This window comes from Atta cephalotes, assembly GCF_000143395.1.
Source record: "Atta cephalotes unplaced genomic scaffold scaffold00073, whole genome shotgun sequence".
NCBI classification, from domain to species: domain Eukaryota; kingdom Metazoa; phylum Arthropoda; class Insecta; order Hymenoptera; family Formicidae; genus Atta; species Atta cephalotes.
This window is the reverse complement of record NW_012130137.1, coordinates 634,859-653,475: the sequence shown is the minus strand read 5'-3', so window position 1 is coordinate 653,475 and position 18,617 is coordinate 634,859. Positions and strand designations below refer to the sequence as shown.

The 18,617-nt window shown below is 31.6% G+C and overlaps 4 protein-coding genes across 4 annotated transcripts in view; 2 read left to right on the top strand and 2 right to left on the bottom strand.

Annotated features, from left to right (window-relative positions):
- LOC105624126 overlaps window positions 1-5,824 on the top strand; it is a 15,702-nt gene extending 9,878 nt beyond the window's left edge. Inside the window, exons 6-11 of the mRNA XM_012205486.1 lie at window positions 61-301; window positions 643-981; window positions 2,984-3,189; window positions 3,458-3,686; window positions 3,996-4,470; window positions 5,317-5,824. Coding sequence (XP_012060876.1) covers window positions 61-301; window positions 643-981; window positions 2,984-3,189; window positions 3,458-3,686; window positions 3,996-4,470; window positions 5,317-5,824 — 1,998 coding nt within the window. The remainder of the gene's footprint in view (window positions 1-60; window positions 302-642; window positions 982-2,983; window positions 3,190-3,457; window positions 3,687-3,995; window positions 4,471-5,316) is intronic.
- Window positions 5,825-7,213: 1,389 nt separating this feature from the next.
- LOC105624125 (vitamin K epoxide reductase complex subunit 1) lies at window positions 7,214-9,619 on the bottom strand. The gene is made up of 3 exons (XM_012205485.1): window positions 9,435-9,619; window positions 7,506-7,603; window positions 7,214-7,437 (listed from the first exon to the last, which is right to left on the bottom strand). Exons 1-3 carry the CDS (start codon window positions 9,617-9,619, stop codon window positions 7,214-7,216), a joined length of 507 nt encoding a protein of 168 aa, XP_012060875.1.
- Window positions 9,620-10,421: 802 nt separating this feature from the next.
- On the bottom strand, window positions 10,422-11,906 carry LOC105624124 (SUMO-conjugating enzyme UBC9-B). The gene is made up of 4 exons (XM_012205484.1): window positions 11,841-11,906; window positions 11,336-11,419; window positions 11,012-11,274; window positions 10,422-10,942 (listed from the first exon to the last, which is right to left on the bottom strand). The coding sequence occupies exons 1-4, from the start codon at window positions 11,904-11,906 to the stop codon at window positions 10,876-10,878; spliced, it is 480 nt and encodes a 159-aa protein (XP_012060874.1). The 3' UTR covers window positions 10,422-10,875.
- Window positions 11,907-13,446: 1,540 nt separating this feature from the next.
- On the top strand, window positions 13,447-18,354 carry LOC105624123 (protein singed wings 2). The gene is made up of 10 exons (XM_012205483.1): window positions 13,447-13,469; window positions 14,867-15,025; window positions 15,278-15,440; window positions 15,697-15,853; window positions 16,088-16,236; window positions 16,318-16,503; window positions 16,896-17,054; window positions 17,303-17,413; window positions 17,972-18,061; window positions 18,169-18,354. The coding sequence occupies exons 1-10, from the start codon at window positions 13,447-13,449 to the stop codon at window positions 18,352-18,354; spliced, it is 1,383 nt and encodes a 460-aa protein (XP_012060873.1).
- The last annotated feature ends 263 nt before the right edge of the window (window positions 18,355-18,617 follow it).

The following is an 18,617-nucleotide window of genomic DNA, read 5'->3' as shown; positions in this document are numbered from 1 at the left end:
TACACATACACACACAAGTCGGAGAAATAGTTGCAAGTAATGTGATCGTTTTTGCTTCAGATTAAAGACGACGAAGTTCCGGACGACAGAAGGAACGACGACGACGTCTCTGAAACGAAGAAGGAAAGCTCGCAAAGGTATATCAAGAAAAGAGAAGAAGACGTAGTGGACTACATCTCGGCCGGCGAGAGAGTCGGCCGAGAAATGCGCTATGTTGCAGAGACAACCGAAGGAGAACGAATAGGCGACTGGTCACCATCACCGACGGGCATGCGGACGACTCGTTTTCACAAATATCCCGGTATGTGGCCTTTCTCTATTGATTTTCTATCGTTGCGTTCTACATATTTACGAATGGTTGATCAGATGATCAACGAATAATTGTGAGTGTGGTGTGTTCTGAAGTATAAAATATGACAGCTGATAAAACCGATTGAATTGCCTTCCATTCTCAAGATTGCTAGATGTTATATTTACTGAAAAAAATTTATATTCAAGAAAAATTATTTTTATTATCTCGATTTGAAAAATTAAAATTTATTGAAGAACATATAGAGATATCATATATTATATATACATATATTTTTTTTCTACTGATATGTTAATTCCTTTTCTTCAAAAAATCATTGCTAATTATTACAGGTTTCTCGGATGCCGCTCGGAAAGATGCCTTGACGAAGAAACCGTTGGACCTCGAGGAAGAAGACGAGGCGAGAAAATTCGAAACATCGAAGTGGCTGGAAAGCCATTTCGGCAGCGATTCGCGCTCTTCGCACGGATCTCTCGATGCCGAAGACTCTCCTCTTCCAACCAGCACTAACACGAGCTACATCAATGTCACCATGAAATCTTGCACGCCCAAGGAGCGCGATTATCAAAATGTAAGTTCCAGCCGCAATCAGCGACGTGGTCGAGAGACGAATTCGCCTTCAGGATATTTTCATGGAATCAGCGAATGGTCGGAACGATTTCAAGGAAAAGGTATGAAAAAAAGAGTAATTTATTAGGAAAAATAATTTTTAATATTAATTCAATATTAATTCTCTTTCTTAAAAGAGATTCTCTTTCTTAGTTTTCTTCTAATTTCATGTATTATAATTTAAATATTCTAACATATTTTAAGGATTAACTTTTTCCAGTAATTTAAAAGAAAACTTCATATATATATATATATATATATATATATATATATATATATATATATATATATATAGACGACATATATTACGTATACTATTAATTAATAAAAATAAATAGTAACTAAAGTTAAAGTTAAAACGTTTTTTTTTTAAATTTCTAGAATCATTATTTAAATTTCTAGAACCATTTATTTTGAGATGAAACTTGAAACTTTGTGTAAACTTCAACATGAAAACTCGTCTTTTGAAATCATGCATTATTTAAATGTTTGAAGATTGCTCAATAATACAAATATAAATAATAAGGAGCACATAACCACGACGACAGATGTTAAAACGAAAATAATATATTTATTATTATTATATAAAACATAGACGTTTCGGTCAAGATTTGACCATCAGACAAAAAAAAATTAAGGATGTGTTTAAAAGAACACATAAATGATTTAAAAAACCTACTAATTCTTTGTCTATTATCTCTCGTCACAAATTTGATCATGATCATATAATTGATTGGAAAAATGTTAGTATTCTCGATTCAGAACAATCTTATTATTATAAAAGGATGGAAATGATCCATATTAAACGACAAGATAATTGCTTAAACAAACAAAGTGACACAGAACGCTTTCCTGAAATCTACTTACCAATCATCGGAAAAATCCCCTCTACCCACACATAGAACTACCCTCTTCACTAACATTCTTCTTTTCCTTCACTCTATATAAATACTGTTCGCGAGCCATGATCTTCCAAAAAATTTGTCAGCAGTAATTCTTACCATTTGTTCAGATTTTTCTCGGTTTTTTTTAAATTGGAGTACTCAGAGTTATATCTGCGAGGACGTGTGTTAAAAAATACGGTAAGCGAGCTTTAATGTGAATTTATATTGGCTTTTATAATTAATCATTGTATCTAAAATATTTTAATTTTATTAAAAAGCGTTTTTCTTTTCTTTAATTGTTAAATAGAATCTGGAAATTCCGTATTCTCAGACGAAGTCATTCTTTGCTTCCTAAAAAAGGAATCATAAACAGAACATATTAGTCGCTAGATGCGTTATTATAAAAAAATTTTTTCTTTTTTTCCTTTTTTAATATATATTTTTGTTGATAAATTTCATTCTCTGGACTTTATCTTACTCAATTAACGCGTACCGCAAGCGATTGGAAAGGAAAAGAATTTGTTATTATCTTATTAACTTCCGATAATTTTTTTAATATTATACACTTCTTTATCATTTTGATACTGATATTAACACTTCTTTGACTACCGATTTTGCGTTCTTAATTAATAAACTTGTTTGTAATTCTTTATTGCCATCTGTATGTACTGATGATGATCAAATCTTGACCGAAACGTCTATGTTTTCTTATATAATAATAATAAATATATTTTCGTTTTAACATCTGTCGTCGTGGTTGTATGCTCCTTATTATTATATTTATGCATTATTTATTTTTTAAATTAAAAAAAGGGACAAATCTAAAAATAAGGATATCTTCAAAACTATGTCGTTTCAGACACATCAAGTTTTTATTGAATTGATATAAATTAATATACGAGGAATCACTCCTTAAAATCTTTAAAAACATTTGACCCTCTCATATAACAATATTTTTAAATGTGATATAATTTGTTAAAAATTAAAAAAAGAGAGATAACAAAGATATATTACTATTAAAAAAAGAGAGATAACAAAGATATACATAATACATAAAGTTAGAAGATAATCCTAAATCCATTTTGTGTGTGTGTGTGTGTGTGTGTGTAAAACAATTTTGTTTCAATAAATATCAAATGATACATGAAATAGAAATGTGAATATAATGTATTCTACACAGAGAAGCAAAATCATGCGCGTTCGAACTCTCCAGTTCGATACGTGGAATCTTCACGTACCAACGGACATGCCCACGGGCATAAGAGAAATCAAGTTGAATCATCTTATTCGAAAACTTACGAATCATTTCGACGTGATCATCAGGATTCTGTCGAAGAACGACAACGTACACCTTCCCCACCGATACGTCGAAGATCGAAAGAACAAGTACGAACATTACTCTTCATTATGCTAATAGCAATAGTTTTAAAATTTATAAGAAAATACATAATATTAAATGCAATAGAAGTTTAGTTTATACTCTGCAAATTCTCTCTCTTTTGTTACAAATAATTTTTATTACAAATAATTTATAATTTATAATCTATATATAATTTATTAAATTAATTTATATTGATTTAAACTGATAAAATATTTCATTTTGTGTTTCGCATATTATCGATACATAACTGAATTATTGATAATCTTTTTATAGTGGGCAAAATCTGAAGAAAAGATAAGTTCGAATGAGCTCCCGTCAGGTCGTACTTCAAGTCCAGTACATGTGGTACAAAGAACTTGGGAAAGTCGTAATCGCGACGTTCAAGCACAAACATCCGAACGCAATTATAGAAATACTTCGCCACGATCGCGATCAATCTCGCCGAAATCGCCGATAAATAATCACGAAGAAAAAAAGTCAGACAGTTCACGAGCATCTAAGGGTAATCTTCTTCGTAATTAATTGATAAAGGCAATAAATTAAAAAAATATTTAAATTAAAAAATTATGAATGTAAATGAGTGTAATACTTTAATTATAAATATTTTTAATTAAATCAAACTATTATTACAATCGAATTGGAAAACAATCTGATGAACAAATAAGTAATAAAATAAAAGCCGACTAAAGACAAACTAAAAATAAAAGTCGAATATTATGAGAGCATTAAAGAGGAATATTATCAACATTATTATTATTATTATTATTATATATATTATGTATGTATTAAATATTACTATCTATTCATCTAGGTCATGGGCCTAAGTATAAAATCGGTGAATCCTTTCGGAAGCTGGTAGGCAAATTACGTTCAGCTAGTACGGAGAGAAAGAACAAACGAACAAGTGGTGGTTCTACCTCACAATTGACACAGACCGACGACAATGGTCCGACCTATTTACAATATAACGTGATCGACAGGAACATTCCTTTCGTCAGCGAAAGGGACACGATGGAGGACAAACCACCGGAAAGACCACCGCGATCACCGCGAAACGCTAACACATTGAGCAAAGTCACGAAGATCATCAGGATGGCTGATCATGGTATCCAGGAATGGCAACGTAACGAATCTACGCCACCACCCCTGCAGAGGTATTACTTGGGCGAAGATCCTTTCGGCGGCAGTATCTATGGACGTGAAAAAGGATACGAGAACGACCGAGACCGGCTGCGACACGGAAGACCACGTGGCTCCGGTAAAATTGCCGTAGATTCCGAGCACAGGTAATCGAAGTACTCGACATAAGGAGAGCGAGACAAATTTTGACTGATAAGTTATCCCCTACTTAAATTAGATCGCTATGCTTATTGCCCCCTTATTTTTATTGCGCTTGTTGAAATATCTTCACATTTTCATTTAACACTGTACAGTGGTGTCTTTTGTAAAAATATTACAGATCTTCTGTCTTTCTCTTGTCTGGTTTTTTTCAATTGGTAAAGAATTACTATTTAAGGTTCATAAGAGAGTTTGTATGGATTAAGTTACAGAAATTGATTAGATGAAATTTATTTTGAAAGTAGATAATTTTGGTTAAAGATATGGTTAAAGATAGAAAAATGAAAGGAGAAATATTATAGAATTATGAATGATGACGTTGATTTTCACCAAGGGAAAATCGATTGTGAATTGAAAGTGTGAGGGATCTAACTTAATCCGAGACACTCTACATAACTATCTATGCATGAAACGTTTATCAGGAATGACATAGTGTTCCAAAGATATTTCACGCTTTCATTGTCAGTAAAAATTTGTCTCTCGGTCAGAATTTGTCATCATGAAATAGACGACGAACTTGCTATCTCATATCGCTCGATCGCCAAAGACGGAGTTAGTTGTATAAGCTTCAGGAGCCAAAGTGCGAAGTTTAAATCGGGTCGCTTGGGTATATCTTTTAAGTCGAAATTCGGCGACTCCGTGCTTCGATTTAGGGTGAAGGCTGCATGAAGGGACGCATGGGAACGAACGTATATATGATTCGATAGACTCATTCGATCGTCGCCGCCGCAAACGTCGACGAGAGAAAATCCGCACGACTAGGCAATCACCTTTCGGAAACAACCGCGTTTCAGCGTCGCCTCCAGCTCCCTCGGCAGATTTAGCAAGTCCACTAACAGACTGGTTAGCGATCAAGAGAGGGAGGAGCACTTCCGGACCACCCAAACGTTACCGCGAAGCCTACATTCTACCGGTGATGAACAATCAGCTCGTTCTCAGACCAGACGATACCAAGCACCGAATATCGGCAGATACGGCAAAATGAGCCAACATCACAGCAGCATGATCAACATATCGATCAAGAACACGGTGAACATGTCGCCAAAAGTGAACGCGACACCTGTTTACAGCACTCTTCAAGCTCCGCCGAAACCCGAACGTACGTACAAGTCATCACTGTCACGCAGTAAAAGCTTTAATGTTGAGGCCAGCAAGAATGGCGTCGACGCACCAACCCGTATACCGTATACCTCCAATTTGCACCTTAATCGCCTGGACGAAACGCCGCCGTTGAAGAGTCCTGGTATTCTTGCCAGCATTAGCCGTAGTAACAAAGATTTATTAAGAGACGGCAAATATTAAGGTCAGTGACATAATAAACTGCATATCCTTTCGGATGTTAAATTACTATCCTTCCTCGCGAATATTATTATAAATAAAATCTTAATTTATCTCAAAGTGATGTAAAACTTAGAAGAGAAGCTATTAATCTGATAAAATAATGAATTATACATTTGTATTTTACATATATTATAGATTCTACTGCATACGTACTTTTGATATTCTTATATCTTTTTTTATTTCCTCTCTTTTGTTATCATTCAAATCTCCCGTTTTAGCTTTTTTATTTCCCTTTTTAATTATATAAATTTTTCAATTTATCTAATTCTTATTAAACAATTGATTTCATTACTATATTATCACTTCATTATGTATTTTAATGTGGGATTTTGTTGACGTAAGTAATTGTAATGATTATAAATACACAACATCCTGGAACCCTATTCAAGAAATTAGCAAGTTTTGCAGTTACAATTTATAATCGTTTTTACAGACTATTTTCGCGTAGACAAAATAAATATAAGTTCTATTGTATGACATACACGTTTTGAATTATTTAATGTGAATTAGACCTATCGAAGTCAAGAAGCTGCATTCTTAGAAATTGATTATATAGAATTAAAGTAGAACTGATAACAATCGCTAAACCTTCTGAAATATTACAAAATGTTTCTTATATCTTTAACGTTTACGTGCCACGTATATTTTCGACATTTAAATTACTGACATTCTCATAAAACAGAATATGTGAAGGTCATAATTATTCTTGGTATATAATGTACAGAATGCTCTTCATTATTGTATATTTCTTGTATTTTATTAATATTTTTTTTGATAATCTGAAGAATTTTTTTTCATGAGCAATCATGTTAAAAACGATAATTTTGAAAAAAGCATCACAAGACATTCTGTACGTTCATTACCACACATTTTTTATTTTTTATTAACAAATGAATATGTACGAGTTTCATATAGATGCGATATTATTTATATTGTTCATATTGTTGATTTACAATAATATAATATGAATATATACATATAAGCGAAAGTTCTTTCTTTTATCTATGCATATTAATTAATTCTTATATCTTTTATTTAAAATGTTACGTACATTGTAACACAGAAAAATTCATTTGATTGTTTGAACTGTATAATGTGAAAAAAATTACTTTAATCCCTTTCGTTGAAAAAATATGTTTATCTAAATCATTAAATCATTATTTATATTATCCAGCAAACAACGAATATAATATATACATATAAATACATATAAATACACTTGTTATATGTCTATGTTAATTGTTTGCTGGATATTTACATTGTATAAGTTTACACAAATAGAGAATAATAGAAAAAAATTATTAAAATATTTTTTGATCGATCACAAAAAAATGTAATTCTTTTTTATTTTTATTTCACCTTTTTATATTTATCGTCTGAGGCTAATTTTTGGAATTTTCGGAATTTTTTGATAGCGAAAAATGTGATCATCGCGTTTGTAATGTACGTGCTAATACATACAACGCAGATATCTCTATATAAATATAATATATGACTTAAATATATTGACAAAATATTAGAGATTATTCCCAGAATGACAGTGGCGGCCGAAAAGGTGTAATTATTAATCATACCTGAAAAAAATGATTTCGTTAAGACCTATTGCTATATAGATACGTAGCGACAATGATTAAATACATACTTAAAATTGCGACCAGAGTATAAAATATTAAACCATATATAGGATTTCGGATGTGAAACACAGAATCTTTTGGAAACAATCCGAATCCTTTGCCATACCTGAAATACGATATTTATACGTTAATTTGTTACTACTTATTTTGTATATGTTTGTCTGAAATAATTTTACGATTATTCATACACAATTATCAATTTTGAATAATTTCACGTCATTTTGTATTTTATCTAAGTTTTATTTTCATTACGTTTTATTAATCTTAGTATATGGCTTAAAAATTCGCGCGGTTGAAGATAGCAATTATGGCTGAATATGCATGTCATGTTTATTGTTACTCCGTGGGAGTAATGAGTCTTCTACATTAAGCCATTAGTCATAAAGTCATAGAAGTCAAAAGTTAAAAATTGACCAAGCATAGTCATCATCTGACTTCTAATTTATGATTAATGGCTTATTGTAGAAGATTTGTAAAGGGTTTCACACATGAAATGCATACATGCAACATAAAGCCATTAAACCAATGAGCATCTATCTTATGTAAATCAATACAGCGACAGTATGTTAGATGCTCATTGGTCCAGCAGTCTTATGTTATACTTATGTTCCATTATACACTTCATGTGTAAAGTCCTTTAAAGCCGTAGCACAGACTTTTGCATAACGCATAATGCATAGAGCTTAAGAGAATCAAAATTTTCTTTTCTATGGAATAGAAGGAAAGGAAAGATTCTAATTAATTGATTCGCTTATGCATTATGCGTTATGCAAAAGTCTGTGCTGAGGTCTTAAGGATATATTCACTATGCAAGTTTGTGTGGATATACCCTAACTACTCTCTATCTTTAAGGCTCTCTAACCTTGAAGATACTGAATGCAAAAAGTGCAAGTAACACGAACAGACCAAACTTTAGAGTCACCGCACTTTCCATATCACGGATAAAAGCCGCAGCACAGACTTTTGCATAAGTGCATAAGCGAACTAATCAGAATTTTTCCTTTCCTCCCATTTCATAGAAAAGAAGAATTTTGATTGGTTGATTCCCTTATGCATTATGCTTTATGAGAGTCTGTGCTGCGGTCATAACTCAATAACTGTAATGTATTATAAGAATTAGCCAATCAGAATTGAAAATTTTTAATTTTTAATTTTTGACTGTGATTAATTAATTCTTATGTCACGTCTTATGATTATTATTACGAAAAGTATGTGGTAATCCTTAGAACCTTACATTCCACGTGATCCAATGAGAAACAATTTCTTGGATTTGTTAAAGTTTCTTTATGTAGCACTTACTCAGCAGCAATCTTCTTTATAATTATTTACAGTGCGTTTCATGCATTCCAGTGAGAAATGACAATGAAATAGATGTCAAATCGATGTCGATTCCATTATCATTTCTCATTGAGACATGATATATTAATTTATTCTTATTGCTCACCGAATATTAAACAATAGAATAAAATAAATGATAATCATCAACACACCACTAAATAAAGGTGCTATTTCATTTGTGCGTTTTTGTTATACGATATACGATAAAAACAAATGAAATAGCGACTTAATGTATGTTGTTCATGAAATCGAGCATAATGCAAAATATGCAAATATTAATAAAATATTTTTATATACCGATATCGCGTATATATATATGTATATCATATTATGAAACAATGAGAAACAGTCTATACTGTGTTTTTGAAAAATTAGCAAAGCTTCAACAGTCGCATTTATTCACTGATTCTGAACAATGTTCATGTTCATGTAACATATAACGAAAAGGAATTATTAAATAAAATAAAAAAATCATAATGAATTATACATAGAATGAAGATATAGATTAATGTTCGTTTAATTACGTTCAAGACTTGAACATATGTTGAGTCGCATTCAAGTGCCATTGCACTGATTCGGTAATATTTGAGTGTGCTTACTCGGTCATAAATACTTTGGTGCAGCTTATATGTTCAGAAATATCGCACAGTGGCTGGTACGAATCATCTTGATCCTTTTTGACCTCCACGGTGTAAGCGTAGTACGAAAAAATGAGACCAAACACACACATTAATACGATTCCGGCGTTGAATTTTTGGAACGCGCAATTTCCAACCCCCGTCATTGTTGTTACGAAATGATACTGTGCAACACTGTGGAACGTTACTAATTTGTTATTGCTCCACTGTACACTCCCATATTACATATTCTCGTCGATATCCAACACACTGACGGTATGACTCATTTGATATTCAAAGATTACTTCGAGATGTTTCAAAAGTGATGCGTCATATTTGCACAAAACAGCTGTACTAATAAGACAACAGCGAAAATCGATAATGGAGTATTACATTATGTTAATCGCTTTACTCACCGTCGCATCGATTTAAGTGTCAAATGTGTTCACCAACGTGGAAAACGATTCTCTTGGAATATCATTTGCATATATTTATTTAGGATTCAATGAGTGCAACGATCACCTTTGTATCATGCTGTTCTAACGAATTGAAATTTTTTTTTTTTGTTAGAATTGTACATTACTTAGGCCCGATTGCACCAACTTTACTTACTTTAGGTTTGTTCGCGTCTCATGTTTCAGCATGTTCCAATGTGCTCTTGCTATTTTCTATGAGCACTTCAATGAGCGTGTTAGAGTGAATAAATGCTATGATAGGAGCATTTTAGAGCATGTTAGAACATGCAACGCGAACAAACCTTTTGATTTTAAGTAAGGCTTAAAATTCTTTCTGTCTCTCTCATTTTGGCTTTAAAACAAAACAGATAGTTTTAAATCTCACTTAAAATCAAAGTGACATTGGTGCAACTGGGCCTTAATAAATTTAGTCTTTAAAATTAATCTACCTACGAATGTACTGTCATATATTGTATTGTCACATATTAAAAAAAAGATGAAACTGATAGAGAAATTTGATACGATAGATATTTATTTAATAGCAGCTATTTTTTAATTTCTCTCATATCACTGTTTTAAAAATAACATCAGTAATTATTTGTAAGACTTAAAAATTAAAGGGCTGATCAAAAAATAATTCTGCCTTAAAGTATACATATCTTATAACATAGTTCTTAATATTAATAAGAATTATTTATGTGCGAAAGAATTTATATGTGATTTATATGTGATTTTCGTATATTAGTATACACTACATTTTGAAATTTTGAAAAATATACACATTGAATAAAGACAATATTCGATAAATAAACATTAAGACCATGAACTACTTAACTAGTTACAACATATATTAATTACTCGTAAAAAAGATTAATTATAAAGAGCTATGAATCAGTTTATGATGTGTTATCCACATACAATATCTTTCTCACATATTTTAAATATGTCGAGTCGACAATTCTTGTGACTTATTCCTGTGGAGCCATTGCTCTGGCTTGAGCTTTAACACGCTTTTCATATTCCAAACGATTTTGGCTGCAAAAGAAATCTCCAATTATTCTTCAGATTACTATTGTTCGTAATATGAACATGTCTCATAAATACCAATATATTGTATAAGCTTCGGCTTGAGCTGGATCTTTCACATTTGGCTCGTTCAATAAATCCTGAATACCAAGGAGGATTTGCTTAATTGTGATAGCTGGTCGCCAGTCTTTCTCTTCATCCAAAAGCGACAAACACACAGTGCCTGATGGATAAACGTTTGGATGGAATAGAGGAGGTTCAAATTTACATTTTGGTGGGCTTGAAGGATAGTCATCTTTGAAAATCATACGTAACTTGTATAGGCCACCCTCCCAAGGAGTCTGCAAAATTGCAAATTTAATACGAATATTTGTCACCTACATTTGAAAGAAATTGACTTACAGATTTCTTTCCAGGTATCGCACATTCCCAACTCATCAAGTTAAGGGAACCATCTGGATTTTTTGTTGGTCTAGCTACAAATCCCTACAAATAGTTCTTATATTATTTACAGGAAAAATTCAAATATATACACAAAATTTTAAACAATTTTAAACACAACACTAAAATAAATTTCTCTAAAATTTCATGATAATTCAGTCTTACTGTTAAATGTTATACATTAATTACAGACCAATTAGTTTGATTCTTTCTACAAATAAGATAAAAATTGCTTATACAAATAAAAATGTTGGTTATGATAAAACAAATAAAGTTTAACATAGATTCCCGCTTTTAAGATGTGTGAAATGCCATGCGGGTGATACAGGGCCATTGTTTACAATCGCGACGAGTAACGACGGAGTAACGTGATCAGTGTTCTGGCCTGCCGATTCTATGGCGCACTAAGCGGGAAACCGATGGCGCGTTCCCGCGGGAAAGCATACAACGAGGAACAGAAACTCACGAACGGATGATCCTTCCTCCATGCTTTACGCTCCTCAGCGAGCCTGGCTATCGCTATCCCTGACATTGGGCCTTCGACGATGCGGCAATTTTCTAGAAAACACTCGCGGTTGGACGACGCAAAACAGCGTCCTACGTTCTCTCGATCACGTCGTCCCGATGTGCCTTCGCTTGCAGTCCTGCCACGGAATTTGAATACCGCCGATGCCAGCCGACGCCGACAGGCGAATCCGTAAAATGCGCTTTTCTTGAGGGTGCACAGTGCAACCGTCGTCGTTGTTAACCAGATAGAGGGTTACACACCGATCGCGTTCATAAAAGCGCCACGAATTCATTCGCGTGCGTATGATCAGAAATTTGCGAGAAAGTTTTTTAGGGGATAAACTGACATTTAATGGCGAAAACTCGATCGATAAAGAAGATTCATTTTTTTGGACTAAATATACAGACACGAACAAATAGCGTGGATTAAAAACTTGTCCAATTCGCTGATTCGCTAGTCCAATATTTCATCGAATGTGGCTCGTAATTTGAAAATCTAATGCGTACATTTGTGCAGATTAGATTTGAATCATTTAAAGCAGTTTAAGAAGCAAAAAATAGATTTATGAATTTTATGATTCAAATTTAACGTAATTACGAAAAATAAATTAATTTGTTCATATTACGTATTGAACAATTTTTATATTAAATAATCACTTTCAATTAACTTTTGAATGAATCATAGTTGAATTAAACATAGCATTTTTGTGTTGTATCACACATCATACTTACATTATACTCACATTTTATTTTTATAAATAAATTTTTTCTATGGATATTTTCTTGTTAAGATTTGACAAACTAATTTATTAGAATTAAATTGTCATGATCGAACTTTTTAATATTTTTTCAATTATTTATTTTTACATTGTTTTAATTTTTAATTTATTCATTAAAAATTGTCACTAAAAATTGTCACTAGAAAATGTTGAATAACTCGATTCTAATCATATTCAACGTAAATTTCTTATTTAATGCAAAAAGCTACTTTCACATACACGATGATGTTTTTAAAATTGAATATTATAATGTCTGATCCGAATTGAAATTACGGTAATATATAATATATTTATTAACTACAGACAATAAAAAATGCCACAAATTTAATAATATTACCGCAAATATCTTTATGTTTTGCAATTGCTTTTAAAAATCCGAAACTTGTAATAATGAGATGTATAATGTCCGTTTACCGGCTGACGTTGTTCACTGTTTGAAAAATGTATTAGCGCAATATGTATCACTGCATGAGTATAAATCGCATCTCCACAACTGTTATCGCATAATATGTTCATTATATGTTAAGCCGTTTAAGTTATCCACCTGCTGACACGTCGAATACAACATCTATTTTCTCATTAGCAGCACTGCTATTCTTGATACGACACCTATCGCGTTAACGCATGTGATACGAGTGTGTCGTTAGGTTGACACCTATCGTGTTAAAAAAAAAGTGCTGAGTGATACAAAAATTCCATTATATACCCTTTATAAATTACTGTTTGTTTGTGCGAACAACTCGTCAACGTTGATACTTATTTACTGTATCTTAACATTTCATGAGAATGATAGTGCAACGAACTTTTCTGTGAGTATTTATTTATCTTTTGCTTTCTTCTTATGATTTAACATTGCGCGGATTTTATTATAATTTTTAAATCAATTTTGCAACGGCTTCTCCAAAGTCTTGTAAAAGATTTTTATAAGATATCGATCGATCATTGACAGCACATCAATTATTATGACTTATAAATTCATGAAATTTTAAGTAAGTCATTAGCGTTAAAGATTTTATGATACATTCAATATAAATATCTATTAAAAAATATAATTTGCCAAGAAATTAATATTTTTATTGTATTTAAAAACTGTCACATTTATTTTCATTGATTTAGGTTTATAAACAAATACTGTTTTGTATGGATAATTATGTGTTGTAATTAGAAGAAGGCACACATGATTGTTATATTGATTAAGATTCCTGTTCATTCATTATTACTATCTTTAATTACGATGTTAAAAACGAGAAAGCACAAAATAAATATTTTTGCAAATTATATTTGAATAGAAATATTTTTCAATAAAACAACATTTTCAATTGACAGAATAGACTTATAAAATGTCTCAAAAACTATCTTCTTATTTCAAGAAGAAATTAACAAAACAAAAGGAGAGTTTTTAGTATATTTTACAAGTCGATTCTATAGATTGTAAGTTTTATTTTATTGAAATATATTTTCATTAATATACTTTGCAAGAATTTTATTGTGAATTTTCTTCTAATAATCACAATCTGAGATCTAATATAGTAAAGGAGCCTTAAATTTGTAAAGTTCTTCATATGAAGGAAGATTCACCGTTAAGCGGAGAGATAACTGTAACGATGATTTACACAATATTTAGTATCAACGCGACAATGTTACGACAACCAAAAACAAGGCGAAGACATTTGCATTGTATAATTTGTTCATATAATTTATTCATTAAGGATGGTTAAGCTGTTAAAATTGAATTGTTTGGAAAGCGGCGGCTAATCAATCGTGAAAGTGTTTCAAACTGATAAGTTAAAACGATCGCGGTGCATCAAAAGCTAGGAAGACAAATACGAGATATTAAATTATGTACGTAAGACAGTTTAATGCTGGCGAATATAATGGTACATCGGTCTTGTTATCGTCTTGCGCAAATAACGAAGCTGCCAAGTAATAAAGATTATAAATCTCACAGCTAGCCTATCGTGCACCATCTATTTACTTCCGTCGCACGTCTTTACGAGAGTCCACGAATTGTGTAATATTGTTAAATAAACTATTATTTTATCAAATAGGATAAATTATGTCTCTACGCGATCACGCATAGATGTTTAAATATGATGAGCGCAAGAAGCTAGTTTTGATATCATGAAGAAGCATATCTAATGTTCGCGAGATAACTTCGTATTGTAATTTGATATCTTCCTACACAATTAAATCGTTTTATTTATAGATTCGCGTTCTTAATATATGTACATTTTTCACGTGGCTTTACGAAAGATGACGAGATTTGTTATCATCCACGAGTCAATATTCATTCCGAATGTGACTTTACGGAAAGTCGACAACGTCTCGTCTGTTTTAACGGCTTTAAAGATGAATGGAGAGCAAGGTAATACTAAGAACTAAATCTAAAATATAAATTTTTTATAAATATCGAGTTAATATTGTTGATTTCTTGATGCAAAATTAAAATTTATCTAAAGGTTTGCAGAAACATTGTTGTAACATTTGCACTGTTATTGCAATATTGTTGAAACATTACAATATCGCTGCATTATCAGAATGATCTGTGCTGTATAAGTTTAATATTATAATTTTAAAAAGATAAAGCGTTTTTAAAAAAGTAAAATAATATTTTTAGGGTTAAAGATGTGCAAGTACTTATTCTTTGCGTATGGCCGAAGGCAACGTTTGATCCGCAAGAGATTCTACGGGGATTCACATTTTTACGAAAGTTAATAATCGCGAACAGTAACTTAACTCAATTATCAACTGCATTTCCAAACGAGATGCAATTTCTGGAGGTAGAAAATGCTTGCCAAATGGACAGCAAGCGAAAACTTTGTCTATACTTCATTAAAGTTGCTTATTCGAATTTTCATGGACAATAAGTGGGACAGTTTTAACATTACTTTATCAAAGAATAGGATACAAGTTCAGCAAACTGTCTTGGAAGACATTGATCATGAAAATTCGTTTTTATCATGAGATTATATTTTGCGTGCTTTTTCTTGAAAGTATTTATGAAAGCTTGGAGGAAATGTTTATATTAATTAATAGAAAATCAATGTGATTGGCACCAAACTGTATTTACTACCGAACGATGCGTTCTCTAATCTGCGGACTTTGAGATGCCTCGACTTAAGAAACAATGCTCTCGAAGAGATCAATATTACGGTTTTTGATGTACCTACGTTAAAAGATATCTATCTGACCGGTAAGAATAATTCGATAAAATTTTGTGCAAAACAAATTTGTTAAATAAATAAGTTATGATTTAAGAAAATCTGGCAAATTAAAATTATACTATATTTTTTGTGAAATACTTCTATCTTTTGTGTAGTACTTCTATAATGCTAAATTTTTTTACGTGATTAATGAATTGTTTAATCAAAATTGCATTCGATTGATGCGCGAATGGTGGATAATTAATGAAGATGTACTGACGAAGGTAATCCATTGAGATGTACGGAAGATGTAGCGTGGATTTTGGACTCTAGTGAAGGATCAGCCGCGAGTAAAGTCGTCGACAAAGACAAATTACTTTGTGCTACGCCGCATGATGGAAGACCGCTTGTCCCGGTTGTCAAGATAATCGTGGTAACGAGAAAATGCATCTTCTTCTTGTAATTGATGATTAAACAGATCTTGAGTTCCCCGCTAAATCAATCTGATTTTCAGACATTGAAGGAGGAATGCAAAGAGACTGTTTGCGATTGCGAATTGATTTATGTTACACCTCCAGGCGAACTTACGCAAAGACAGCTTATAGTTTTTATTTCAGTCAATTGTAGTTATCGTGGTCTAACAGAAATGCCTGAATTTTTACCCACAGATACAAACATTCTTCATCTAAGTGGAAATAAGGTCGTTTATATTTACATAATTCTCGCCCCTTAAACAATAATTTTTACAGACGCGTCATGAAATAGTTATGAAGTAGAATTACAAAATGTTACACATATGAGATTCAGATATTTATAATAGATATTTATAATTTCAAAGTAACTTATAAAACATCAAATTAGTCTATAAATTTATTAATATTTTTAAAGAAAAAATATATTTTTTTATTCAAATTTTTAAAGAGTAAATAATATATATTTGCAAAGAATAAATATAACATATTGAAAATTATTTCCCTTTAGTTTTCTTATATAATGCACTTTTCATATATCTATATATTATAATGATTTACATATTAGATACAGTGGTTAAAATAATTTGCTACTACTAATCTGGTCTGTTGTTTACTATAGATCAAGGACCTAACTCCGCTTGCGACAAATCCCGCTTACAAGTCCCTATTAGACCTCTACATAGACGATAATCTGGTAGAATCTATCGCTCGCTTAGAAGGATCAGACTGGTTGGACCATTTCCGACGCCTTAATCTTCGAGGGAATAAACTTACCGATGTTAGTTTGCCGTGTCAAAGTTATCAGATGTCACGTAAGCAAACAATCCGTTTCATTTAACGGATGTCGGAATATGGAAAAACTGTTTGATTTCGTGCAGCACGGTAGATGATTAAGAATTAAGATATGCGATTTAGGGAGATTATAAAATATCATGCGCTGTTTTTTATATCACCATAGTTGTTATTTCATCATTGTATAAAATCACAAATACAATTTATGATTCTTTAGTTTGCGTTTTTTATTAGTTGCCTACTTACGCTCTGGAGGATGCATTGCTGCACAATAGAAATGCAGCTAATCTGTATCTCGGCAATAATTCATGGACGTGCGACTGTCACTTTACACCGGGCTTTCAGGTTATAAAATTTAATTAATAATATGGATCGCAAAAATTTGTAATTTAAAGTACTATAGCAAGTTCTCAAAAATTAAGTAAAAAAGTTATTTGTAAATTTTATTTTTATGATAATAAGGATTTAAATATAGTCAATTGCATATGTTCAGATGAGAAATTATTACTTAAAATTTACAAATAACTTGTTTTTACTTAATTTTCGAAAATTTTCTTGCTACTTATATATTTTGAGTCAAAAATTTTGGGACACAGTATATTATATATAGAGTTTTTACATACATGTTTTTAAATTAATTGCCAATAATATTAGCATAATTACACCATTTTGTACAAGTAAGTTCCATAGTCTTCAATCATATAAAATTCTTAAAAGATCATATCAAAATAGATAAGGGAATATAAAAAAATAATATTAAATTTAATTTTAATTTTCAATATTCTATTTACATTTTTTTTTGAATTTCTTACTTGTAATTTAAAAAAGATCTTAAATGATCTACTGATCAGAACTTAATCATTATTAATTTAATCATATGATTTTATTTAACATTTTTTATAGGATCTTCTGATCAGGCATCCAAATATAATAAAAGACATCAATGACATAAGATGCGCGTTTACGAGTGACAACGATAATTCAAACAAACAGGTAACTACTGCATGTATTTTTTATCAAGTCAGATTGAAACGCAGACGCATGAATAATGCAATTAAAATGCAATTGCCTGCTTTAACATAATAAAATGACTCTCACAGATTCGTGATCTTACGCGGACAGAGATCTGCATTTTACCAGACGAAGACTCTTGGCTTCATCCCCTCGATATCTTGAACATCATATTGGCGTCATTAATATTCCTCGTGCTTGGCAAGCTTTTGTATGATTATTGGTCTTTTAAGAAAACTGGAAAGCTACCTTGGATAGTCGCCAAAATACCATGACAGCGATACAAGTACCTCTTGCAAAAGAGTGTTTGAACGATCGAGTGTTTGATCATTAAGAGTAGCAATGAAAATTGTAATGAAGGGATGAATATACCTGCATTAAAATATTTTTTTATTTACAAAATCTCTTTTTTCTGTAAATTCAGTATACTAATCTTAAATATAATTAAAGTAATAAAGTTTTCTGCGCGCGCTTGTGTGTGTGTGTGTGTGTGTGTGTGTGTGTGTGTGTGTGTGTGTGTGTGTGTGTGTGTGTGTGT